General features: G+C 48.4%; 1 protein-coding gene and 1 long non-coding RNA gene across 2 annotated transcripts in view; one reads left to right on the top strand and one right to left on the bottom strand.

Annotated features, from left to right (window-relative positions):
- Positions 1-238: 238 nt before the first annotated feature.
- LOC144130152 (uncharacterized) lies at positions 239-907 on the bottom strand. The gene is made up of 3 exons (XR_013313983.1): positions 813-907; positions 579-724; positions 239-366 (listed from the first exon to the last, which is right to left on the bottom strand). It is a non-coding gene; the product is annotated as an uncharacterized LOC144130152 (long non-coding RNA).
- A 1,209-nt stretch (positions 908-2,116) lies between these two features.
- LOC144128019 (uncharacterized) overlaps positions 2,117-27,096 on the top strand; it is a 124,702-nt gene continuing 99,722 nt past the window's right edge. The window contains exons 1-2 of the mRNA XM_077661071.1: positions 2,117-2,271; positions 4,365-4,488. Coding sequence (XP_077517197.1) covers positions 4,381-4,488 — 108 coding nt within the window. The 5' untranslated portion in view covers positions 2,117-2,271; positions 4,365-4,380. The remainder of the gene's footprint in view (positions 2,272-4,364; positions 4,489-27,096) is intronic.

The raw sequence follows: 27,096 nt of genomic DNA, 5'->3' as shown, positions 1-27,096 counted from the left end.
CACACATTACAGATGTTAGTATGCAGTACTCTTTGTTGGGTTTAAAAGATTGCTAGAAAGCCACCACAACCTTGTGGTATCCTCCTCAACAGGGAGTCTGTTCTCATGTGTGTGTGCAGGCTTCAGGTGGTGAGGACAGTGCTTTCACTTCACTCCTGTGTGCAGGGCATCAGCACTTTAAACTGGGCAATTGTACTCGTGCTCGGTGCCTCTCTTGACTGCACAAAGAGAATGAGGCTAAGCAAAGGAAAGTCATTCTTTTTGATGCATTTGTTCATCTTCTTGCCTCAACTTGCACTTAGTGTTGGGTCAGCTCGCCACCTTGTTCGAATCAGCAAGGTGACATCGCTTTCACGGCACTGCAACCTGTCAGAGAGAAGCAAAAGAAAAAAATTTAGACCTCAAGGTCGGTATGAAGTCTACGAAAATGTCAAATCTGCTAGCTTCGCTCGGCAGCTGCGTTCGATCTCGCCGGGCTGTAAATGCACCGCATGTGAGCAAGCGCCGCAGGACCGCATGACAACAATCGAGACGGAGCTCCAGAAGATCTAACCTTCAGCAGTCTCCTTTAAGCTCACCGTTGACACAGCCTGTCCCAGCCAAGCATGGATGCCAGCGCCGGGACAGTAGCGCCAGTGGAGCAAGAAGACCATTTACGATATTTACGGGCATATGTTTGGGATGGGGACGGAAAAATATGGTCGTAAGAGAAGACAGGGTCAGCCTGCGTATCACCAAAAATAAACGCACTGCACACAATGAGTACGACAGGATCGCGCGACAGCTATCGAGAGAGTTTCGGCATAGCTCACCTTCGGTTTTCTTTTTTTTTTTTCAACCTGTACACCGCTCGTGCTGGTTTTGAGGCTGTGCCTTAGCGCGATACTCAGTCCTATGCACATTTCTTCCCGATAAAAATAGGCGGAGAACCGCCTCAGGAGTGGTGCATTTTCACCGACTGTAAACCTGCGCTACACATTTTAGGATGCTTCCTACGCCACACAGCCTACCAAGCTCTGCCTCTTGATATCATTGGTCTCGTATAATTTGCTCAGAGAAACGGCCACCGTATTGTGTTTCAGTGGATCCCCGGACACTGCGGACTCGATGGAAATGAGACCGCCGACAGTGAAGCAAGGAGCGCCTTCAGCAGTGGCCTGCGTACAGCTGTACCGTTCTCTATAGTGGACACAACTCGTCTCCTTTCGGAATTGATGAGGAGGGCGACGGCTAGGTACTGGGCCCTGCCAGACACCCGCCACATCCGCCTAAACGGCTAGATCCGACGATGACCTTTTCAGTTCCTCGCGGAATACCTCACCCTATTGCATGCGTTATCCGTAGACTACGTTTAAACGTGGCATTCACGCGCAAATACTTGCACTTAATAGGACAAGCGGACTCCCCGGAATGTACCACATGTGGCGTGCTAGAGACTATAGAACATGTTTTAGTGGCATGTCCAGCGTATGCACGTGACTCATACTCGCATCTGCTCTGAAGCCTATGGACACATCGCTCCTCTCTGAGGATTTGATCCTCGGCGCTTGACCAGATAATTTTAGAACTGTAAAGGCAACGCGAGCGCTCTCACGCTTTTTGAGCGACACGGACCTTGTCTCGCGTTTGTGATGTCAGAAAGTGTGCCTTATTTTTCTTTTTTTAAAGTTTTTCATCTGCCTCCTCCCACCATCATCGTCCCCATCGTGACCACCTTTTATCTCCTCTTCCCGTCCCCCAGAGTAGAGTAGCAGGCCAGATATTTATTTTTCAGGCCAACCTCTCTGCCTTTCCTATCAATAAACCCTCTCTCTCTCTCTCTCCTCCCGATAAAACTATCGAAACCAGCCAGCCCGCCAGCTGCCCTGTCGGCCGACGTGAAGATGGCGCGACAAACGCAAGCGATGTAAAAAGTGGATTGCTGTTGAGAAGTTTTAATGCAGCAGACAATTTTATTAACAGTGGATTTCAGTGTATGTAATATGTAGTATGCTCGAACAAACGTAAGGGGCGTAATTGTTTTGTTTTGCTTGTGTTTAATGACGTCACCGGAACTTCCGCTGCTGCTTCTGGAAACACGCGCGAGTGGTATGTGCAAGAGGTCGCGTTTTGCAGCGGAAAGTTGCTGTCTAAGTGGTAGCTCCCGTTTTTATTTTTGCCGCTTCTTGCCGCTTGTCACGTTGGCAGTGCCCCATTTCAGCGGTCGGAATTGGTGCTGGTGATGGAACGCTTTTTGCCGCTCTGCCAGTGAAGTAATTCTACGTCACTAAGGTTTGAATGACCCTTTTTAGGATTCTGTACTGCCGCGTTTTAGGCTTGTTGGTTGGCTACTTGGGTAATGAAGAATAGCGGAAGAGAAAAACACGTCTTCCTCTGCTTGTCTGGCAGGTACTCCTGCGTTCGTTCTAGTGCGCTGTTATTCGTTAGCGAAAAGCCTTATTGAGAGCTTCGATGTCCCTCTTGCATTGAACCGTGAGAGGTGGCAGGGCTGACAGAACTTGCTTTCCGTTGCGCGGTATGTCTGTTCTCGCGTGCATGGTTTCTCGCAACCACGACGCGCATTGAACGCGTCTGTTTAGCTCGCTCTAGACCCGAAGCATGCACGACCAACGCGGAATGACTCGTCAGGTTCGCGCTGCGCGGCGTGTCCGATTCTAGAGTCGTGACAGGCCAGCATAGCGCCCTCAGCGGGCAAACGTCGATGGCATCTCTGTGTGGTTCACTAGTTTCGGGCTAGTAGGCATTTATTTCTACTGGACTACTTGTGGCAGTTCTTACATTTATAGGGTATACCATTATTTACTCGTTCCTAAAAAGTGCCCGCCTATCATGTGTCGCACATTGTGCAGAATTTTCACCTGGTCATGTCACTTGTGTGTGTCATGATTTGTTTCAAAAACCGATTCCACACTAAAGTGTGACTTCAGACTCAGCAGGAGCGGGCGTTCATTGTTGTATCGTAGGTGCACCACATTGGGTTACAGAAATGGTGAACCATGCCAACACTAGTTGTTTTCCTTCATCTTTGACTCCAAATGAGCAATAGCAAATGTCTTATGATTCAGTGTTCTTGTGCTAAGCTTGCCACGCTTGTTCTCGTTGCTGGTAAACATCAGAACAGTTTGCAATTTAGAATGTGTTTAGCATGCCTGTACGCGATATAATTGTGGCTTGTTTGGTGCTACCCAAATTATTATAAGCACTTTGCGTGCAGAAGAATAAGTGGTTGTGTAATGATTGGCATTACTGTTCACGCTTTCTAATGTTTTTGTTGCCCAATTCATGTCTCTGCCGCTGCTGCTGCGGTAACAAATTATTTTATCTGGTGCACATGATTCAGCTTTTTCACTCCTGTTTATCTGCATGGTGCACTGCCGTGTGCTGCAGATGAGGTTAGTTTGTTTTGTGGAATCTAGCTGACTTGAGGTTGTTTCATTGAACTTGTGGTTTATTTGAGCAAATTGCTTCCACTGCCTCAGCATCTCGTGTATCCCTCTTATTTTTGGTCTTGCTGCAGTGTGAATCAATATTTAATTTTCCTCTGACATACAGGCTACCTCCGACCATTCTTTCATTTGTAAAATATGTAATGAGTTGGATGACTATGTGTTAGATTATTTCTTCTTCCCATTATTCAGGCAGCTTTAAATTCTAGCTATCATTCCTCATCACATTTAGCAAGTGCGTGATAATGCTGTCGTTAGCATAGTAGTGCTTTCAGCCTCCGACAAAAATGTCAGACAAACTAAATTTACAACTGCATGAAGTCACTGGCCAGAGCGACTACATTCCTTAGGCTTTCTTGTGTATACATTGTCATGTTTTAAGCTCTTTTCATGAGCAGAGTAGGCGTAAGTATTTCACATTTGCACCTGCTCTTGATGACGAGATGGACTACAATTACTTTTTTTCGGGCAAGCTTGTTGAAGTGATCGAGTATTGGAACTGCTGTGTGTGTCGATAATGAAAAAAAATGCGCAAATGTCTTTTTTGTTAAAGCATTCTGAAGCTACAATTAGTTTGAATTAAGCTGCCACGGTGGCTCAGTGGTTATGGCGCTTTGCTACTGACCCGAAAGACGTGGATTTGATCCCAGCTGCAGTGGTTGCATTTCGCTGGAGGCAAAATGCTAGAGGCCCGTGTACTGTGTGATGTCAGTGCTTGTTAAAGAACCCCAGGTGGTTGAAATTGTCTTGAGCCCTCCACTATGGCGTCCCTCGTAGGCAGAGTTGCATTGGTACATTAAGCCCTATAAACCAAACTAAACCAGTCAGTTTGAATTACACCATGCTTTGTGGCTACTTTACTAGCCGTCATGTGCTTCCACTGGAGTCTGAAGTAGAGGGCGCTATTTCTGTTTGCAGCGTGCTACGCGAAACCATGGCCACATATACGGAGCGGCGTGACCCTCTAGTCACATGCCCTTTCAATCCATCACACCAAGTGAAAAAGGGAAGATACCAGATACACATCACGAAGTGCCGAAAGGTGAGTGCTGACCTTAATTAGCTGCGTTGTATACACCCGGCATCAAAAGTTCATGGAATAAGAAGCCAGAAAAAGATTATCTCGCACTGGGCATTCGCCCTGAAATAGAAGGGGCATTGTAGTCTTGTCTACAAACCAAAGTGTGGCTATCAAGTCTTAGTTCTGATGGTCTTGTTGTTCATGCAGGATGGTTCAGCTTTCGTGGAGAACATATGTTCAAAACAGTTCTCAAACTGGGTTCTGTAGAGCCCTCAAGTTTCTTGGGGTTACTGTTCGGTTACCAAAGTACATAAATCCACGTGTATCTAAATGCTTACCTCTCCTTTAACCACTTCATCTTTGGACTAATCACACTGTTATTGCAGGCTGTTTCACTATACAGCCTGCCAGTATTAATTGAATTTGGGCACGTATTGTGGACTGTTCAGTCTGTATAGTACATGTACAGGCGCGGTCAAAAATACGCGGCTCACGGCTCCGGTCGGCGGAGCGGCTGCGAGCCGCACCGCGGCGCTCGCGCCAGCGCTGCGAGAGTATGCACTGTGACGACAGATTTCTCCCTCGTTCTCGAGCGGGCACGTCCGACGGTTGATAAAATTCAAGTGCGACGTTCAGCTGTTTCGCACCTTACGGTCAGGGCGAAAGATGGCTCCCATTTCCATGAAGCGTCGCCGCGCTGGTGCCGCCTCGCTTCTCGTCTCCCATGTGTGCAACATCGGCTGCGGCGCGTGGGCGCTCAGCCGTTCGCGTAGCGCACGGCGCCCCTCTTTCTGGCATCGTAGTTGGGTTGACACCTCGTGCATGTAACCCGCCGCGAAGGACGCGGCTTGGATTTCGGCGGTGGCGGTTGCTGCATTTCGGTTGAGGCGAAGTGCTTGAGGGCCGTGTACTGTGCGATCTCAAGGCACGTTTAAGAACCACAGGTGGTCGAAATTTCCGGAGCCCTCCACTACGGCGTCTATCATAGCCTCAGATGATTTCGGACGTTAAACCCCATAAACCAAATTTCATGCTTACGCGCTGCCCGCTTCCGTGTAATCCGCCTCGCCCGCGTGCTCAAGGCTTAGGTGTCTGTATGCATCACGTTCCCAAATATTACACAAGGGTCGTCCGCTGTCTTACAGTGGTAACATGCAAACAGCCGCCGCATTAGTAGAATCAATAGAGTTGCATTAAAAGCCACATGTGGAAGGAAAGCCCGGCGTGGATTACGTAAATGCAAGTGGTTAATTATTTTAATAGATCAAAAGGCGGTATTGCATGTAAAACATTGATGGAAAGCAATGTATCCACTGCGGGCAGAGAAATAGAAGACCTCGTAGAATAGCGGTTCCTTACAGTTTCAAGTAAAATGTGATGAGGATTATTAAGTTCGAATTTGAAAGTGACTGCCTAAAATTCATCCAGAACTACGGGCGCATAACGCGAAAGCCATTTTTAGGGCTGTTAGGATTGAAAATTTAGCTAATGTCGTGAAATGATGAAATTTATTATTGGTGCATTGACAAGGAAGCTCATCACTGCTATGGGTTACGGGTGCCAGGCATTGTGATTATCAAGATAAAGTTTGATGAACATGAAGAGAAAATGATTGAGATGTATGTGTAGCAAAAGCGAGTATCACGGTTTTATGGCAGTGCATCGGCCGCATACAATGAAAATAGGATATCTGCTTTTTAAAGGTAAATCTGGCATATTTGATGGCTCGGTAGAAAGTGTCACTGAGTTTTCAGATGCTTGCACCTACTTCTTTTTGCAAAGATAACTTCAATATATTTCAGCGTTCCTCTTTTGTTCATGATCATTTTTCGTGTGTATGGTAAGAAAAGGTGCGCCTCTTCTGCTCCCTTGTATCTAAATATTGCTGAGTATAATAAGTTTCCAGGTTTGGTAACTGGCGATGATCACAGCATTTCAGACCGCAATAAGATGGTCGTTCTTCGCACACATCCACTCTGCGTAATAAATGGCGAGAAATCTATACGGTATGTAAAAAAATTCTTGATGCTTGTGTTTTCGGGGCAACAATGATTGATTGTCGACACAGCAAGGGCATTTGAAAATTTTATTTTATGTCGTTATTTTCGCACATGTTATAGCCGCCGATCTTGCGACTTAACATAGGAGAGAATCTTTCTGCAGATATCAATTCTCAAGCCTGTCTAATGCTTGGAGAACGTCCCCCCGGCCGCGACCACGTCTCGAAGACGCCCTGGAATGGAAGCGTACAAGGCTGGAACGAGATCAGGCACAAGGCGAAGGCGATCCCACTCTTCTTTGACTGCCCTCCACAAGACCTCTCGCGTCTGAGCTGATATCGAACGACGGGCCAGTCGGCTTTTCATGTGCCCCCACACGTTCTCAATTATGTTTAGGTCTGCACCTTTTGGGGGCCATGGCAATGTTTGGATTCCCAATTCTTCAAGAGTTCGTCCAACTTTCCTGCGCATTAATGAGGAAAAAAAATGCGAGAGTCACAAAACACAAAGGCATGAATTAATACAGGAAAAAATTTTTTGAATGAAAATTTCAGTGTTCTTTGTGTAGTAAGGACGTAATTCTTAGAAACGAAGTGCATAGCCAAATGGTGCGCGCTGAGATACCATGAATGTCAATCTTCTACCTTTATTTTCGGCACAAAAAAAAGGTCCCAAAGCATGCCATTCGATTTTGAAATGACTGGGCATTTAGCTTGCTCTCACTCGCACAAAAAATGTTGCCTTATCAAAGACTGCGGTGCTACCTCTTCGTAACCATGACGCTGTTTTTTCTGGTTGCTTTGTAATAGAAAAAAGTGCGATAAGTGATCAGCTTTAACAGCCAATGCAAAGCATAGCTGGTGCATATAAAGCGCTCTGCCGGTTGAGGTTCTTCACTAGCTCAGCGTACAGCAGTGCAAGCATGGCGCGACTCGATGCTGTTAAGACGCAAAAAGTGGTAGATCTGTTTGTTGCCGGGCGCAGTCGGCGAGCAATAGCTATAGAGGTTGGGTGCTCGAAGTGCGCTGTAGACCGAATTTGTCGTTCGTTTATGGCTACACGCCGCGTAGAGGACGCACCTAGAGCAGGAAGGCCTTTGGCGACGACGGAGGACCAAGACCTGGCAATTGTTGCTGCTCTCAGCTGCGAGCCTGCTATGACTGCTCTCGAGATCAAGAGGGAGCTTGATCTCCCAGTATCTGTTTCCACCGTCAAACGCAGGCTGCATGCCGCTGGTCTGAAGAGCAGGGTGGCATGTCAAAGGCCGCGCTTGAATGAGTCGGAGAAGCGCGCCCGGTTGGAGTTTGCCAGAAAGCACTTGTCTTGGCAGCAGGAAGAGTGGGAAGAAGTCTTGTTCAGCGACGAATCGACATTTGTTACCAAATGGGACCAGCAGCGCAGGGTCTGGAGACTCCTTGGGACGAGGTAAGCCAGTTTCCGTGTAACTGAATAGATTACAAATATTGTCTCCATTAACAAGATGCGTTGGTTACGCTGCTTTGTGGAGCTCAACATCGGGAGCTTACACATGGGCTATGAGGACTGACGCATGGCAGGCTTTGCGTTAATTTAGACCGATAAGGTTCTTCTAACGCGCAATGATAATGTAAAATACAAAGGCCTCTTTCTTCTTGCCACAACGTGATTGATTACACGTGTTGAACCTTCGCGCTCAATGCGAATTTCAACGTGAAATCGACGGTCATTTTGCAGATATGACCAGCAGTACATACAACAAGTGGCAGCTAGTGGGCGCTGCTCTATCAGCGTGTGGGGCGCCATTACCTGCCACGGACTTGGACCGCTGCATCTCATTGATGGGAACCTGACCGCTGACCAATACACTCAATTTATAAAGCAAGTCCTAGTTCCCTTTGCGCTGGAAGGCCCGTTCAAAGATGGGGTATATATTTTCCAACAAGACAGGAGCCCTATCCACACAACAAGACAGGAGCCCGATCCACACCGCGAGGTAAGGAGAACACCTGTCGTATGTTCAGATTATAGCCTTATTTGCAGCGTGTTGAAAACTGTTGGCAACGTCTCTCTAAACACCTCCCACAAAAATAAAACAATACGAAAGGACCTTAATTTATATTCGTTCTCGGTGGTAAAGTGCAAACAGTTTTGTGTACCAAAACGAAGAAAAATGAGTTACACAACTTTTCTCATAAGCCTTGGATTCATTAAAATCGTTTTATTCTTCCTAATGTAAAGCATCTTCATGCAGTCATTACTTAACGAAAGAGTGTGCTTAATTAGGGCGGGGGGGCTTAACGTCCCGATGCAGCTCATGTCTCATGTGGAGGGCTCCGGGAACTGTGCCCAGTGGGGGGGGGGGGGTCACATGCACTCATATTTCGTATACCTGTTTATGTATGTATATACACATAATTAACGACTACCAGTCTTACGTGCTATGCTCCCACGAGACAATAACGTATCCGGTAATGTTAAGTCCTTACTACACAAAGAACACTGTGAAATTTTCATTCAAAAAATTTTTTCCTGTAATAATTCATGCCTTTGTGTTTTGTGACTCTCGCATTTTTTTCCTCATTAATGCGCAGGAAAGTTGGACGAACTCTTGAAGAATTGGGAATCCAAACATTGCCATGGCCCCCAAAAGGTGCAGACCTAAACATAATTGAGAATGTGTGGGGGCACATGAAAAGCCGACTGGCCCGTCGTTCGATATCAGCTCAGACGCGAGAGGTCTTGTGGAGGGCAGTCAAAGAAGAGTGGGATCGCCTTCGCCTTGTGCCTGATCTCGTTCCAGCCTTGTACGCTTCCATTCCAGGGCGTCTTCGAGACGTGGTCGCGGCCGGGGGGACGTTCTCCAAGCATTAGACAGGCTTGAGAATTGATATCTGCAGAAAGATTCTCTCCTATGTTAAGTCGCAAGATCGGCGGCTATAACATGTGCGAAAATAACGACATAAAATAAAATTTTCAAATGCCCTTGCTGTGTCGACAATCAATCATTGTTGCCCCGAAAACACAAGCATCAAGAATTTTTTTACATACCGTATAGATTTCTCGCCATTTATTACGCAGAGTGGATGTGTGCGAAGAACGACCATCTTATTGCGGTCTGAAATGCTGTGATCATCGCCAGTTACCAAACCTGGAAACTTATTATACTCAGCAATATTTAGATACAAGGGAGCAGAAGAAGCGCACCTTTTCTTACCATATACACGAAAAATGATCACGAACAAAAGAGGAACGCTGAAATATATTAAGGTTTTCTTTGCAAAAAGAAGTAGGTGCGAGCATCTGAAAACTCGGTGACACTTTCTACCGAGCCATCAAAAATGCCAGATTTACCTTTAAAAAGCAGATATCCTATTTTCATTGTATGCGGCCGATGCACTGCCATAAAACAGTGATACTCGCTTTTGCTACACATACATCTCAATCATTTTCTCTTCATGTTCATCAAACTTTATCTTGATAATGACAATGCCTGGCACCCGTAACCTATAGCAGTGATGAGCTTCCTTGTCAATGCACCAATAATAAATTTCATCATTTCACGACATTAGCTAAATTTTCAATCCTAACAGTCCTAAAAATGGCTTTCGCGTTATGCGCCCGTAGTTTTGGATGAATTTTAGGCAGTCATTTTCACATTCGAACTTAATAATCCTCATCACATTTTACTTGAAACTGTAAGGAACCGCTATTCTACGAGGTCTTCTATTTCTCTGCCCGCAGTGGATACATTGCTTTCCATCAATGTTTTACATGCAATACCGTCTTTTGATCTATTAAAATAATTAACCACTTGCATTTACGTAATCCACGCCGGGCTTTTCTTCCACATGTGGCTTTTAATGCAACTCTTGATTCTACTAATGCGGCGGCTGTTTGCATGTTACCACTGTAAGACAGCGGACGACCCTTGTATAATATTTGGGAACGTGATGCATACAGACACCCAAGCCTTGAGCACGCGGGCGAGGCGGATTACACGGAAGCGGGCAGCACGTAAGCATGAAATTTGGTTTATGGGGTTTAACGTCCGAAATCATCTGAGGCTATGATAGACGCTGTAGTGGAGGGCTCTGGAAATTTCGACCACCTGTGGTTCTTAAACGTGCTTTGACATCGCACAGTACACGGCCCTTAAGCACTTCGCCTCAACCGAAATGCAGCAACCGCCGCCGCCGAAATCCAAGCCACGTCCTTCGCGGCGGGTTACATGCACGAGGTGTCAACCCAACTACGATGCCAGAAAGAGGGGCGCCATGCGCTATGCGAATGGCTGAGCGCCCACGCACCGCAGCCGATGTCGCACACACGGGAGACGAGAAACGAGGCGGCACCAGCGCGGCGACGCTTCATGGAAATGGGAGCCATCTTTCGCCCTGACCGTAAGGTGCGAAACAGCTGAACGTCGCACTTGAATTTTATCAACCGTCGGACGTGCCCGCTCGAGAACGAGGGAGAAATCTGTCGTCACAGTGCATACTCTCGCAGCGCTGGCGCGAGCGCCGCGGTGCGGCTCGCAGCCGCTCCGCCGACCGGAGCCGTGGGCCGCGTATTTTTGACCTGCGCCTGTACCTGAGGCAGGAAGGGGTGGATGCCAATGCACACATGGTTCCTCACCACCTTTTGAAGGCTGTTTGGATCCCCCCTAGGCTTTGAGTTTTAATGCTACCAAGTGTTGCAAGGCAGTTTCATTGAATTCTCCATACATATCTTAATTTTCAACTGTCTTGAGTGGTAGAGGTGCTGTAGTGTCGCTAGTATGAAAGTTACCTCAATACTTGTCCACATTATGAAACCAGAGCGTAGATATGGCTGTATTTAATTTTCACTCTTGCCTTACAAGAGTTATTTGCTGTGAAGACAGGCAGCTAGTCATTACAGAAGGGTAATCTTTCAGTCCTGGCGCTAGTTTCCGTACCTCCCGAGAACTTCAACTTCATTATCTGCACTTTGTTTTAAAAATGCATTAACAAACAAGCACGTAATGTGCCATGTGTAATCAGCAGTTGACAAAGTTACAATTACGGCAGTAAAAAATTATACTTTACAGCCCATGAACATTTGGTGTCGGGCGTGCACATGCGAATCCAGTGTGATAGCACTGTTGTATACTGCTTTTCAAGGTAGTTGCAGCTTTCGCTGGCAGCCAGAGGAGTCACTTACTGCTGAGGCAAAAACCGTGGCACCGCACAACTTCTGTAATGTCTGCAGTGAGAGCCAATAAGAAAAAATTACTGTATATTGCCAATTATAAGTTGACGTTTTTCTCGAAAATTGACCTTCCAGAGCGAGGGGGGGGGGGGGGGGTTGACTTATAATCTGAGTCTACCTATACGTGTACCTGTAAAGTCGACGTATGTGTTGGGTCCTCGGTGTAAGAATATATTGTCACCGGCGAAAATACAGAGAACAAAGCTGTTCACTCGTGCGAGGTTTGCCAACACCGCCGCGCTCGTTCTGGACAAAGAAGACGTTCGGCCACGCGCTCGGGAACACAGTTCGACCTCCAGGTGGCGCCGGCAGAAAGTCAGCAGCGTGGCATTGCCCCTCCCATCTAAGAGGCATCGACTCGATGCCGCACGCGAGGGGAAGAAAAAAAAAAATAAGGCGAAAGGTAATGGTGGGGTTGGGTCCGGGGCTAACGGGAATAAAACGGCTTCATTCGCGCCACGTGGACGACCTCGGACGTCGGGTGTCGAGAGGACCGGACAGTTCCTTGAGGGAGCACCTTGTAGGTCACCGCGCTGAGGCGGCGTAACACCGGTACGGACCAAAGTAACGGCGAAGAAGCTTCTCGGAGCGCCCTCGCAAACGGATTGGGCTCCACACCCAGACTTGGTCACCGGGTGTGTAAATCACCTCCCTGCGGCGGAGGTTGTAACGCTCGGCGTCGCGTTGTTGTTGGCACCGGATTCGCTGTCGAGCAACTTGGCGAGCAACTTCGGCGTCACGGACAAATTGGTCGGCATCCACGACAGAAGAGGGAGTAGGATCCGGAAGAAGCATGGCGTCCAGCATGGTCAAGGCTTCGCGACCGTGCACCAAATGGAAAGGAGTGAAGCGCGTCGTTTCGTGAAGCGCAGTGTTGTACGCGAACGTTATGTAAGGAAGTATCCGGTCCCAGTTCGCGTGGTCATCGTCGACATACATAGAAAGCATATCGGCAATTGTCTTGTTAAGCCGCTCAGTCAGTCCGTTGGTTTGCGGATGGTAAGCGGTTGTCTTTCGATGACTGGTGCCACTGAGTTGAAGTACCTCGTTCGTAAGTGCCGACGTAAACGGGGTTCCCCTGTCAGTTAATACGACCGTTGGAGCTCCGTGACGAAGCACAATGTTATGAATGAAAAAACTTGTGACTTCGGCGGCGGTACCACGGGGAAGAGCCTTGGTCTCACAGTAGCGGCTGAGATAGTCAGTGGCAACAGCAATGTACCGGTTACCCATGGAAGACGCCGGAAACGGACCGAGTAAGTCCATGCCGACCTGTTGAAATGGGAGGCGCGGGGGATCGATAGGCTGCAGGAGCCCGGCTGGTTTAGTCGGTGGCGTCTTCCGGCGCTGACATTCTCGGCAGGTTCGGACGTAACGGCGGACAACTGCAGCAAGCTTGGGCCAGTAGTACTTGGTGCGTATGCGCGCCAACGTGCGGGAAAACCCGAGATGGCCCGAAGAAAGGTCGTCGTGGCACGCGTGCAGAACTTCGTCACGAAGCGCAGCTGGCACTGCAAGCAGATAGACAGTGTCCGTTGGGCCGTAGTTCTTTTTGTAGAGTACCCCATCGCGCAAGCAAAACGATGACAGTCCGCGCTTGAAGAGCCGAGGTGGAGATGGGGCGATTCCTTCAAGGTATTCTATGAGGGGCAGCACGTCAGAATCGGCCCTTTGTTGTTGGGCAAGGGTGGACGTGGTGAGAGCACCAAGAAAAGCGGAATCGTCGTCGGACTCGTCAGTGGGGCACAGGATTGGGGCGCGGGATAGACAGTCAGCATCGCTGTGTTTCTGGCCAGACTTGTGCACGATGGTGACATCAAATTCTTGTAACCGAAGACTCCATCGAGCAAGCCGCCCCGAGGGATTCTTCAGGTTCGCCAACCAACAGAGTGAATGGTGGTCGCTCACGACCCGAAACGGGCGGCCATACAAGTACGGACGAAATTTCGTAACGGCCCACAGCACAGCTAGACATTCCTTTTCCGTTGTGGAATAATTGACTTCTGAACGGGACAAAGTGCGACTGGCGTAAGCAATCACGCGTTCTAGACCATCCTGCCGCTGAACAAGGACCGCGCCGAGGCCAACGTTACTAGCATCAGTGTGCAGTTCAGTGTCGGCCTCTTCGTCGAAGTGGCCAAGCACAGGCGTACACTGCAGACGGGACTTGAGTTCTGTGAAGGCGCTGTCCTGATCTTGACCCCAGATGAAGGGTTCAGAATCCTTCGTCAGGCGGGTCAAAGGCTCTGCTAGCCGGGAGAAATTGGGAACAAACCGGCGATAGTACGCACAGAGGCCCAAGAAACGACGCAGGCTCCGTTTGTCTGTTGGCTTAGGGAAGGCAGCTACGGCGGCCGTCTTTTCGGGATCTGGACTAACACCTCGTGCGCTGACAATGTGACCAAGAAACTTCAGCTCTTGAAATGCAAAGTGACATTTCTCTGGCTTGAGAGAGAGACCAGCGGAACGTATGGCCTCGAAAACAGCACGCAAGCGTTTCAGGTGCTCATCAAACGTGTCAGAGAAGATCACGACATCGTCAAGATATACGAGGCATGTCTGCCACTTCAGACCGGACAGCACGGTGTCCATCATTCGTTGGAACGTGGCAGGGGCCGAGCACAAGCCAAAAGGGAGTACCTTAAACTCGTATAAACCGTCAGGCGTAATAAAGGCGGTCTTCTCTCGGTCGCGTTCGTCGACCTCTATTTGCCAATACCCGCTGCGGAGGTCAAGGGATGAAAAGAAGGTGGCATGGCGCAGGCGGTCTAGGGAATCATCAATGCGGGGCAGAGGGTACACATCTTTTTTCGTGACGGTATTCAGGCGCCTGTAATCGACGCAGAACCTGAGGGTGCCATCTTTCTTCGTGACGAGAACAACAGGCGATGCCCAGGGGCTCGTGGAAGGTTGGATGACGTCGTCCTGGAGCATCTGTGTAACTTGGCGGCGGATGGCATCGCGTTCTTTGGAAGACACGCGATAAGGGCGCTGGCAAATTGGTCTTTGGTCGTCAGCAATGACAATTCGATGCTTGGTAAGCGGCGTCTGTCGGACCTTGGAAGTTTCCGCAAAACAGTCGCGGAAGGAATAGATTAGGCTTTGCACGCAGTTTTTCTGACTGGCCGAGAGGTGCGGGTTCACGTCAGTCGGAATGGCTGTAGCCGTCGCGTCGGCGAGGTCTGACGTGGTGGATAAAGAGCACTGCCTCGTACACTCTCCAAGCTCGTCAAAATAAGCGACGACTTCTGACTTCGTCAAATGTTGCGGTTCACGAGTAAAGTTCGTGACTAAGATTTCGGTACGACCATTGGCAAGGTCTACTAGGCCTCGGGCGACACAAACTTGCCGAGCGAGTAGCAGGGACATGTTCGCTTCAGCAATGCCAAGAGCGCCGGTGCTGTCAGTACACTCGACTGTGACGAACTTGCTGGCTCGCGGAGGGATTGTTATGTGGTCGTCACATATGCGCAACATTACTTTACAGGGCTCGGTGGTTGTGTTAACGGCTCGCTGGGCGGAAAAAGATACCATGAGTTCCTGAAGGTTTATGATCGCACCATACTCGTGAAGGAAATCCATGCCCAGTATGAGGTCCTTTGAACAGTCAGCTAACACGGCAAAGGAGCCGGTGAAAGTAAGACCACGGATTTGGATGCGGCAAGTGCAGACGCCGATTGGTGTCACGACATGGCCACCGGCAGTGCGGATCACGGGTCCACACCAAGGCGTCAGAACCTTACGGAGTGTCATGGCTAGCTCCCTGCTCATCACAGAAAAATCAGCGCCGGTATCGACGAGTGCGGTCAGTTCATAACTGTCGACGGTTACTAAAATTTCAGCGGAAACTAATCGTTCGCAGCACGTCGGTGAGGTCGTCGGATCGGGTCGTTGACGCTCGGGCCGTCGCGTCCAATCGTTGGGTGGAGGCTGTTGACTTCGTGCAGCGGCGGCGGCCCTACCCCCGGAGGACGCCGTCTTCAGTTTTCCCGCCGAGGGGACGTGCCTCCGAACTGACCGGAGGTTGAGGGCCGACTGGGCGTAGCAAAGCGCCTCGGGGATGGCGATCGCGACTGTCGCCGCTGTGAGGTCGGGGGCGGCACTTGAGAGTTCAGGTACTCCTCTATGTCCCGCGGTCTTTCACCATAGCGCGGTCGAGGCGCGTCCGGTGGGAATCCTCTCAGACCCATCCGCCGGTACGGGCAATTCCGCAGAACATGGCCGGGCTCCCCGCAGTGGTAGCAGAGCGGACGATCGTTGGACGTTCGCCACACGTACGCTTTGCGGAATGGAGGGCACGGGTCCTGCTGCTGCTCGATGGGACGCACGTAACGATGGGGTGGTGGTTGTTCGGCAACGGGGCGAAACGCTTGCGGCGCCGAGGCAGGTTGGCGCAGGGCATCGCTGTAGGACATTACGTGCGGCTCCGAAAGGGGTGCTGGGGGTGGCTGCACCGCTCGCCGGATTTCGTCACGGAGAACATCGACTGTCGAAGGTACACTTTCTGACGGAGCACTCAAGTGGAGGTGTCGCAGTTCTTCGCGGACAATGCTCCGCACAAGCGCTCGCAGCGCCTCATCCCCGGGGCCTGCCAAGGACGTGCAGTACTGAGCGGCCGCTACATTTGCCTGACGGCCGTATTGGGCACTCCGTTCCTGCAAGGAACGTTCTATGGTCGTCGCTTCCTTGGCAAAGGCGGCGACAGTTCTCGGAGGGTCGCGCATGAGGCCAGCGAACAGCTGCTCCTTTACCCCACGCATAAGGTGCCTCACCTTTGTAGCTTCGGGCATGGCTGGGTCGGCCCGATTGAAGAGGCGGGTCATGTCCTCAATAAACATGGCCACGCTCTCGTTGGACTGCTGTGACCTGGAGCGAAGGGCAAGTTCGGCATTCTCCTTTCGCTCGCTCGAACTGAACGTGGCGAGCACCTCGCGGCGAAAAGCTGCCCAGTTAGAGAAGGACGCCTCGTGGTTCTCGAACCACGTTTTCGCCGAGTCTTGCAGTGCGAAGTACACGTTCAGCAGCTTTCGCTCGTCGTCCCATTGGTTGAACGCGGCCACACGGTCAAAACCAGCCAACCAATCTTCTACATCCTCGAACCGGTCGCCGTGGAAGAATGGTGGTGACCGAGGTGCAAGAAAGACGAACGGCGGGGCTCTGCCGAAGGACTGACCTGTCTGGCTGCCAGTGGCGGAAGTCATGGCCCGAGCAGGAATCGTGAATGGCTCAAATTCGGGTTGCAGGCCTCGCAGGCGACGGCTCGCTTTGTGGACAGGTGTGGCGTCTGCTCGTCGGGGAGAAGCGTCAGGGCTATCGTCCCGGTCAGCGTACATGGGATGATACCCAGCACGGCTCCACCAAAAATGTCACCGGCGAAAATACAGAGAACAAAGCTGTTCACTCGGGCGAGGTTTGCCAACACCGCCGCGCTCGTTCTGGACAAAGAAGACGTTCGGCCACGCGCTCGGGAACATAGTTCGACCTCCAGGTGGCGCCGGCAGAAAGTCAGCAGCGTGGCAATATTCAGGTGCTGACACTGCACCTGGCGGCGCGACCAGATTTTGTTCGCTGCTCCTTGTGCTTCTCTCGAACGTAAACAGATGGTGCCACACTATGGGGGCCTCTCGAGTCGCTGACAGTGGTGGAACTGCTTCGCCAATTGCGCCAAACCGCACTAAATCAGAAATCCTGCTACATGCTGCTACAAAATCGATTTCTTGCCTACTTTTGCGCCGTGTGTGCGCCGAAACGCCGCTGAATAACTCTGCCGAGAGCAAAACTGAAATTCACTGTCGCGAAATTCGGCATCTGTCTGCAACAGTGTTCAATACCCGTGCTGATTGGAAGAAAAGGGCACGAAGAAAGTGTCCATCTTCATCCCTGCTGGTCATCGCTGACGGAAGTGTTCAAGTCATCGCAGCTCACGAGGTCTCCGCCTTGATGGATGAGTTTAGTCTTTGTGTCTCAGAAGTTATTAGCCAGACAATTCGAATGACTTGATGACTTCTGGCAAAAATTTTTCGAACTCATACAAGAGGATGGGGCTCAAGTATCCCTTATTGGCGGCACTCGTAAAAGCACTTCGGTGCCTTTCGCACAGCGATGCTCATTTGGAGAGGGGCTTCAGTGAAAATCGGTGAGTGCGGAGAGACCGATCGTCCTTTTCAATACAAAGTGTAATTGGGCTTAGGTCTGTAATGATATATTCCCAGCGTTTCGGCCGAAATCCAGCAGCCATTCCTATGACAACGATTAATCAGAGCGGTGAAAGGATTGTGGAAGTTACAGCTGCAGATGCAGCAGAAGGCTGATGTACCGGACAAGGACGCCCAGAAAAGAGGTCAGAATGAAGAGACTGTACTGGAAGAAAATATCAGGCTGGCCAGGAATATGATCACCAATGCTGAGCTGTTTTTTGCAAAAGGCGTCAAGTCTAAAAATTTTGCAAATGTTGCAAGCCCTTCTGAAGAATGGACAGGAACAGCTCGCAGCGGCGCTGTCAGAGCTGGAGTCATCAAGGAAAGAGAAGAAATAGTACCTTAAATTTGCAGTTTTGTAAATGGTATTATTTTTTATAGCTTTGTTGCATATCTCGTTATGTTTTCCCTCTGAATAAAAACGGCTTTGTTTTTAGCAAAATCTCCTGCTTGCTTATTTTGGGGCTTTTCAAGGAAAGAACAGCACTTTAGACTGAGTTTGGGCTTGAAGCTTGTTTTTCATGACTATGGTCATCATAAACACCTGAGCAAATTGGCTGTCCCAGAGATAAAACAAGCCTTCTTTATTTAAGTGTTTCGAGACATGAAATTTTGCTACGAAACAGTTTTTTTTTCTGCTACAAAAGCACAAATATTTGCTGCAAAATGTCATTTTTCCTGCTACAAAACTTGAAATTGCTGCTACAAACTGCAATTTCTTCTGCTACAAAAGCTGCTATAAGAAGCCAGTTGCCTGTTCCACCACTGCGCTGAGCTGCGGTGGTCGTCGTGCAGGTGTTGCACGATCGTTCGGTGCTGCGACGTGTACGTGCGCTTGTTAAGCACGGCAAGCCACAGAACATTTAAATCTGCTGTTGACACCAAATAATTTTGGGCGACTGCGTGCTTTACTTGCTGAACTACATGAATGGGTGGAACAGCAGCGACGACGCTGCCCTGCGATCCTTCAGAGCTTGTTATCGAAATGCGTTCACTGCAAAGTTTTTTCGTTCATCCGCACAAATAATGCTGAGAGCATAGTTAACTCTACCAACTCTTAAATATAAAAGGTTGGCCGCAGCACGCATGCTCCAAGATTTGGGCCAAAGTGCCTATGCGTATGTTGAGACATTGCTTGAGCAGTGTAATGCACCAATGGTGTGAGATGATGCCCGCCGTGCAGGAAACATGGTCAACTTCGGCCAACTGGAGTTCTTTCATGTGCAGTGAAACCTGAATGGCGGTACTGCATTTCACCTGCATCAGAAATATTGTTGCCTCCGCAGTCGGGAATAGAACCTGCGCTCTTGTGCTGCACTGCGGAACACCCCCAGCGCTGTACTAACGAGCACAGGGGCCGGAAGAAAATCAAGTATGCATTTGCGATGTTTTAATGGCTAGTGCAGTGGACTTCCAGCTATGGGACACAAAAATGGTTAATGGAAATTCCCCTGGCATTGATGCTGCCAAGCTTATTTTTTACGCCAACACCGTGGATGATGAGCTGTTGTCTCCCTCAAGGAAAGACTGGCATGTACGCGTAGAGGTAAAATACTTACGAGACTCCAAACTGCAATTGGCGGATGTCAGTTTAAGGGCACAGGGTAAGCCCTATACTTCCCATGCATTTTAGGCCATGTTGAGGTACATGTTTCTCACTAACTAATAACAGTAGCCTAATAATACATATATCGTTGTTTGCCAAATTTTGTGCTCTTTTTACTGAACTAGAATATTTGAAATGTGTTGAAAATTCGATTTTTAATAAAATTTTTTCCGGTAGTACACAAATCTGGCCTTTCTTTGCGCATTTCAAAATTCATAACAGAATAACTGCTCAGTGAAATTGCTTAATTCTAGTTCAGTAGTTGGCAACACTTATGTAGATGATTGCAAAAAAAAATCGGCCGTCTGTCTTGAAAGGCATTGGAAATAATGGTACCTTTGTAAGAAAAAACACTGTTTTGAGATAATAGAGCGTAAAGAGAAAAAAGATGTGAAAAACCATTTTTTATTCGCAGAAACGCCTCCATAGTAATTGGTTTAATAGCCCCCTGCTTCGTAGTCACTGTCGCCGTCATTTTTTCGCTTTTCGGCTTGTCGTTTTGACTGTCGGGCCTCTTTTGTAAGCTGTCGTGTTGCTCGGTCCGCAAAGTACATGCGCTTATGGTCAGCTTCCCTCAGCCACTTGATGGTGTTGCTCCCTGGGTTCAATCCGCACGCCTTCAAAACGTTGGCCCGTGCGATGCTACCATCATTAAATGAAAGAACAGCATCCAGTGTTGCCATCCGTAGGGTCCGAAGCCTAACAAACACATTCTTTGGCGCGCGTTCCCAAGCAACATGGTTGAACGACTCATTTGCATTTTGAGTTCGCCCATGCAGGCACTTCTCTAGGAGCTCAGCCTTCGATAGCTCCCTATAAATGGGTTTGATAGCCTCCAAGACAGATGCAGGCAAACTCTCCTTGTGGAAAAATGGCTTGCCCTCTGACTGACTTCTGTTGAAGGCACACCACGTATCAGGTCCCTTTGGGCAAAGTCCATGGCATGGGTCATCGTCTGTGGCCGATAAGTGGAAGAAGGTTGCCCAAACGGCCTTTCGCATTTCATCCAGGTTTCCTACATTTCTTCTGATGGCCAAACCATAGTACGTCTGGAGCTTGTCTATTACTGCATCAGTCAGTCAGCCTCGGCCCGAGAGGCTCTTTCCATCAGAGAGTTTTCCTGCTTTGTTTTCTTTTTTTAGCCTTCGTAACCTTGTGCCCATCCTTTTTTGCACGTGCCCTATGCACTCAACCTTGGATATTTCAACGGAATCACCATATGGCATTTGTGCCTTCACAGCCATAAAAGCCTTGCTGTCACCATCCCCAAGGTATTTGACGTATCGAACGCCGTGAAGCTCCTCACTCCTGCCGAAAATTTTCAGTGCTCCTGCGACTTCCATTCCACCGCTGGTGCCTTGGTAGTTGCTTTGGCACACCTCTCTATGAAGAGGGTCACTGTTTGTACCCTTGATGCTGCACTTTGGACAACGTTTAGACAAAACCTCCACATCCAGCACTTTCCCAGTCTACACTGGTCGCAGAGACTATGCCGTTATTGGAAGTATGGCCTCGCTTCTGCCAGCTTCCATCAAGAGCAACTGCGATGTCTTTATCCCCCTCATTCAGCTGCACAGCTTCGTCAGCTGCCCTTTTCATCGACTCCTGAGCAGCAGCTTCGATGTGACCTAGAAGCTCTTGATTGTATTTCGCAAACTTTGTCGGCGGCTTAGGAAGGTTTAGCATAGCACAGAGTATATTTCCTGCAGCCATTCCCTTACCAATGGACCTCAAGGCATACACTAACCTGAGGTTGGCTTCATAGAGGCCAGAAGTAGTTTTCTTTGACGTCTCAAATCGTGCGGCACTACACACTTCACAGTTCAAACTGTAAACGCTTGCAACACCTACCCGTTTTGTCACAATTTCGATGAGCTCAACACTTCCACCGCACTCTCTGCACACACAAATCTGTGTAATTGCGGCACAAATGCCGTCCATGTCTATTAAGGCATATTGGCTGCTGCTCTGTAGCACATCCTCTTCCTGGAAGCACAGAGAAAATCTTGAAAGCTTCGATGTCGAGGAGCTGGCGCGTTCGGCGTTCGGGATCTCATTCGGTCGTCGACATCCTTTTGCTTTTTCACGATGAGCGTAGCGGTTGCCGTGAAATTCACGCCTGACGAAGGCCTTCTTTGCCCTGGGCATCTCAACTTATCAGCAGCAACCAACACCGGCACAATTTACAATACTGATCGAAAGGGATAGCACTCGGACGCAGCTGCATGAAGGTTGCAGAAACGTGGAAAAAACGTGCAAAGCGTCTCAGGATTGTCTTGGCTAAAAAAGAGGAGCTGTACAATAGTTGCCAGACAATTTTTTATATGTAGCTGATTTTAGACAAGTTTTGAAATCAGGTGGTGGACTTTTTGGTTGAAAAAATTGACGTTAATCCTGAAAGGGGGCGTGGCCGCTCACTACTTGGTTTCGGAAAAAGCGTTTTTCAGCCGTAAATATGGCTTTCTGAGGAAAGTGCGATCATGGAACATGTGTACAAAGAATTGAACTTCTAAAATTCCAAAAGAAAAAAAAAACGATTTTTTTCTAATTTTACCTTACCCTGTGCCCTTAAAATAATTGTAGTTGGTGTGGTAAAGCGACTTGTTGACCTCAATAATGTTGGGCCGCGAAATTCTCCATCGAGTGTTTTAGGGCCTGGAAAATTATGCAGCTGGATATTTGTTATAAATCTTACCGGCATGCCTTCTGCCTTTTATACCATTGTTTTGTTGCACCAAAATGTACAGCGGGTGGAAACTGGCCACGAGATCGCCGACCGAAATTGTTACGCTGCCATGGCATGTACAGGTAACGCTGAGCACCTTACACCATTTTACCGGGGTGCTGCCATCTTGCATACGCAGTGCAGTCTATGATCTATGCAATATCGTCGCCATGTTGGATTGTGCGATTGCGCAGTTGCGCATTGGCATGTTAGCCAACGGCTGCTGTTTTCTTTCTAGAGTACTTTAATTTCGGTGCTGCAATCACATGATGCGAAAAATTATTGCTTGACATTGACTCAAGCTCGCTGGGACAACATTTGCGGAGCTTCGGGTAGCAACGAAGCTCCGAAAGCTCGTCGAATCGTAATGGTGTGCTGGCTGCGCCTATGGTAAGCATTGGAGGTTAGTGACAACTCGTTACAAAGGCATCTGTCTTGAATGGCTTTCTAGATCGTTATATTCCGATTGTACACAGCGCATAGAAAAAGCGCGACAGGAGTGCAGTGCCTTTATTCGCTCTGAACTGGATCTTCTGTTCCTGATCGAATGTGTGCGAGCGGAAGCTTGTGCAGACTCTTCATACTCCCACCCTCACTGCATACATCCTGCTAATTATACTTACTCTTCACAATTTGCTTTTTTGTTTCACACCATTCATAACTGCGGCTGGATCAATCACGGCCGATCCATTGCTGGCGACACCGTTCACACGCCCATTTCGTTGCTCTATTGGCCGTTAAGCAAGACCGCGATCTTAGGATTGAATACTTGCTGAGAAAAACTGTCACTGTGAAAAGTTCCATACAAGCACGACAGGCACATTTATAGTGGGTTCGCCGTGTTGCGTTGAGTTTAGCCCGCAAAAAATCGAGTCCAGATTAGACTACTGTGTTATCAAAGTACTCGTCAGCGTTCGTCGACCTGCCTGTGCTGCTTGCTTTTTGTCTTTTTTTATTATTTATTTATTTTACAATCCTGCCGCTCTCAACCGAGAGCCTAACAGAAGGGCATGAACAATGATTTCTTGTTCTCGTACAAGTATACATGTGAGTGACACAAATAATGGAGAAACGACACAATTCATCAAAATAAAAGCGATAAGGTAATACAATAGAAAACAACGTAGAATATAATGAACAACAGTGGTGCACGCCATACACATGAGCAAAAACTGGAAATTTTAAAGAAGCAGCCGCGTTTCAATTCTACTTATTGAGCATGCTACTTAAAACACAATCGGGAACAAACATTAAAAAATCCTAATAATCTTTTGTGATAAGCTCTAACTGTGAAACGAACCTGGATAATGAATTTGTCGTTGTTAATGATGAGCTAAGTCCATTCTATTCTCTGACTACGCGAGGAAAAAATGAGTACCTGAATGTGTCGTTAGAGAATGAATACTCAGTTAGCATATGCTCGTGTTGATGCCATGTTTTTCTAATGAATTTGTCGTTGTTAATGATGAGCTAAGTCTATTCTATTCTCTGACTACGCGAGGAAAAAATGAGTACCTGAATGTGTCGTTAGAGAATGAATACTCAGTTATCATATGCTCGTGTTGATGCCATGTTTTTCTAGCTTGCGAGTATGAAATGTACTGCGTGGTATCCATTTTATACTGACGGTGCAGAATTTAAAAAAGGAACTTAAGTCGAGCTTCTTTTGCTCTCGTCGATAATCTGTTAAGGCCTGAACAGGCTAAAAGACGTGAGGGCGGGTTATTAGGACGGTATTTTCCGCGAATGTACCTTGCGCCTTTTCTTTGTACGCCTTCAAGTTTAGCTATGTTAGTTGCTGTGTAAGGAAACCAAACTGTGTTAGAGTATTCTAAAATAGGTCTCACAAATGTTTTGTACGCCAGAAGCTTAATATTCATTGGAGCGAGCTTTAGGCGTCTTTTTGGATAAAATAGCTTTCGCAGTGCAGTAGTTGTAATATTAGTTATATGTGTTTCTTATTTGAGGTTTGATGCAAATGTTATGCCTAAGTATTTATGTTGATCGACCTTCGAAAGAGGCAAGTTATTAACGGTATAGGTGAAGTGAGATTGCTGTTTTTTTTCTTGTTATCGTCATTGACACTGATTTATTTACGTTAATAAACATTTGTCACTTGGAGCACCACTCGGCTAGCATGTTAAGGAAACCAGAAAGAACAGGATGGCCGTCATGGCTGTTAATTTCTTTATACAGTCGATCCCGGATATATCGAACCAGGATATATCGAATTATTGCCCGCCGCGGTGGCTCAGTGGTTAGGGCGCTCGACTACTTAGCCGGAGTTCCCGGGTTCGAACCCGACCGCGGCGGCTGCGTTTTTATGGAGGAAAAACGCTAAGGCGCCCGTGTGCTGGATGTCAGTGCACGTTAAAGATCCCCAGGTGGTCGAAATTAATCCGGAGCCCTCCACTACGGCACCTATTTCTTCCTTTCTTTCACTCCCTCCCTTATCCCTTCCCATACGGTGCGGTTCAGGTGTCCAACGATATATGAGACAGATACTGCGCCATTTCCTTTCCCCTAAAAAACCAATTATTGTTATTATTATTTGCCTATATCGAACAGTTGAAAAATCCCCTTGGGAATCCCATGCAAAAGTATAGTGCTGTTGTTCGTGTATATAGAACTCCCATATACCGGCATATCGATGTATCGAACTCCGTGCTGAGCTCTGCCCCGGCAAGTGCGCTTCTCCCACCATACCGCACCCTTGCAAGTGCGCTTCTCCCATCGCATCCGACCCCCGCAAGTGCGCTTCTCCTCACGAAGCTCTCGCGATGTTCTCGTGATCTCACGCGCGCCGCCCCACACTCTGAGAAAGGGACGTGTGGGTAAAAAGCACGTGACGAGGAGCACTTGGAGTGCGATTGGGTGTGAAAGGGAAGCGGGAGGGAGAAACTGCGCTGACCACAGGTGCCCGTTTCCTGTGTTTTGGTTGGCTGACACCGCTGGCACAGCAAGACGAACGAGGTCAGTGCAGCTTGGGCTTGTGCTAGTGCGGAGACGCAGAGTGGTGCGTCTTTCGATTCGCTGTGTTCCTTTTATTCATGAGGCCAACGCGAAGGCTTGAGACTCGTGTGGTGCAGTGCGTTTTCCCTTCCGCTTTTGGCACGAGTTCCGGAGCCATGGCCACGAAAAAACGCAAGAATTTGGATTTTTCAACAAAGGTGGACATCATTCGACGAGTGGAGGCTGGCGAGAAAAAGTCGTCGGTCGCCGCGGCGTTCGGAATTCCTTGCAACACCCTGAGTACGATCCTCAAGAACAAAGCCGATGTTAAGCTGAAGGCAGTGCAGTCCAGTCACCCTGGAGCATGTCGTGTGCGCGTCCCAACCTTTGACAAGGTCTAGAAGGCATTGTATGCCTGGTTTTTGGAGACACGTGCCAAGAACATACTTGGGAGGAGAAAGCTTCACTGGTGGCACTGGTTGGCAGCAGTGATTTAAGAGTTGCTACAGCATCGTCGGAAAGACCCTTTCGGGCGAAAGCGAGGCGACTAGCACAAGTCACATAGAGAAGTGGTTGTCCAACGAGTGGCCAAATATTTCCGACAGCTTTTTGCCGTCGCAAATATTCAGCGCAGATGAGACGGCACAGTTTTGGTAAATGCTGCCAAACAAGATTGCATCTGAAGGGCACTGCATGCCATGGTGGAAAGAGCAGCAAAGTGCGCGTATCGATTTTGCTTGCTGCAAGTATGGATGGGTCACCCAAACTGCGGCCGTTTGTTATCGGAAAGAGCAGGTCACCACGCTGCTTTAAGAACGCGAAAGGCCTCCTAGTTCGATACGCGTCCAGTAAGAAAGCTTGGATGACATGCGGTTTTTTCGTTGAATGGCTACAGGCGTGGGATGCTGAACTGGAGAAGTCTGGCCGCAAAGTTTGTCTTCTTCTTGACAATTGTTCGGCCCATCATGTCGTCTGCCCATTAAAGCAGGTCACCCTCAAGTTTCTTCCGCCAAACACAACGGCAAAACTTCAGCCTCTCGACCAAGGCATTGTGAAAGCGTTTAAGGTTGGGTACAGACGACGACTGGTGCAGAGGCTCCTAATCAACCTTTGATTAGGAATCGATCTCAAGGTGGACATCCTCGGAGCCATTCAAATGCTGGCTGGTGCTTGGAACGACGTGAAGAAAAGCACAATTGTGAACTGCTTCCGCAAAGTAGGCTTTGTGGTAGCTGCAGACGACGATGTCTTGACAGTGAAGACGGTGACGCTAAATGCTTAGGCAGCGAATTTCGCGAGCTCTCGGCATTCCCAGACGCCATCCCAGGCGGCGTTACAGCACGCAATTTCGTCAGCGCTGACGACGGCGTGCAAGCTGTAGCGGATCACGCTGATGCATAGATTGTGGCTAACATCATGGGTGACGAGGACGCAGACTTGAGCAGCGGCGAATGCTCTGACGAAGAGGACCAACCACCATGCACTGCAGCTGAACTTGCATCAGCTTTCAGCATCATTCGCTGCTGTTGTAGCAGAATGGAAGGAGCTGGCCTTTCTCATTTGGACATTGTCAACAAGTTTGAGGGCAGCTTAATGAACTTGATGTTGCAGAAGAAAAAGCAAGCAAAGGTCACAGATTTTTTTATTCTGAAATAAAATGCTCTGGTCATCGCTCCGTGTTTTTGTTTTTTTACGCGCCTTTGAGGCACAGATCGGTCAGTTCCCATTAGTCACGACATCGGGAAACTGCCTTGAGATGTGTAGAGCTGTTAGAAAAGCTTTTGACATGCATATTTTATATTTCGAATTATCGATATATCGAACTATTTCACGATTCCCTTTGAGTTCGATATATCCGGGATCGACTGTATATTGCATAATCATCAGCGAAGAGTTTAATTTTTCGCCCTATATTATTGGTTATATCGTTAATAAAAATAA

Source organism: Amblyomma americanum, chromosome 4 (genome assembly GCF_052857255.1).
Source record: "Amblyomma americanum isolate KBUSLIRL-KWMA chromosome 4, ASM5285725v1, whole genome shotgun sequence".
NCBI lineage: Eukaryota > Metazoa > Arthropoda > Arachnida > Ixodida > Ixodidae > Amblyomma > Amblyomma americanum.
Note: the sequence above shows the minus strand (reverse complement) of the source record. Positions and strands in the feature narration are given on the sequence as shown.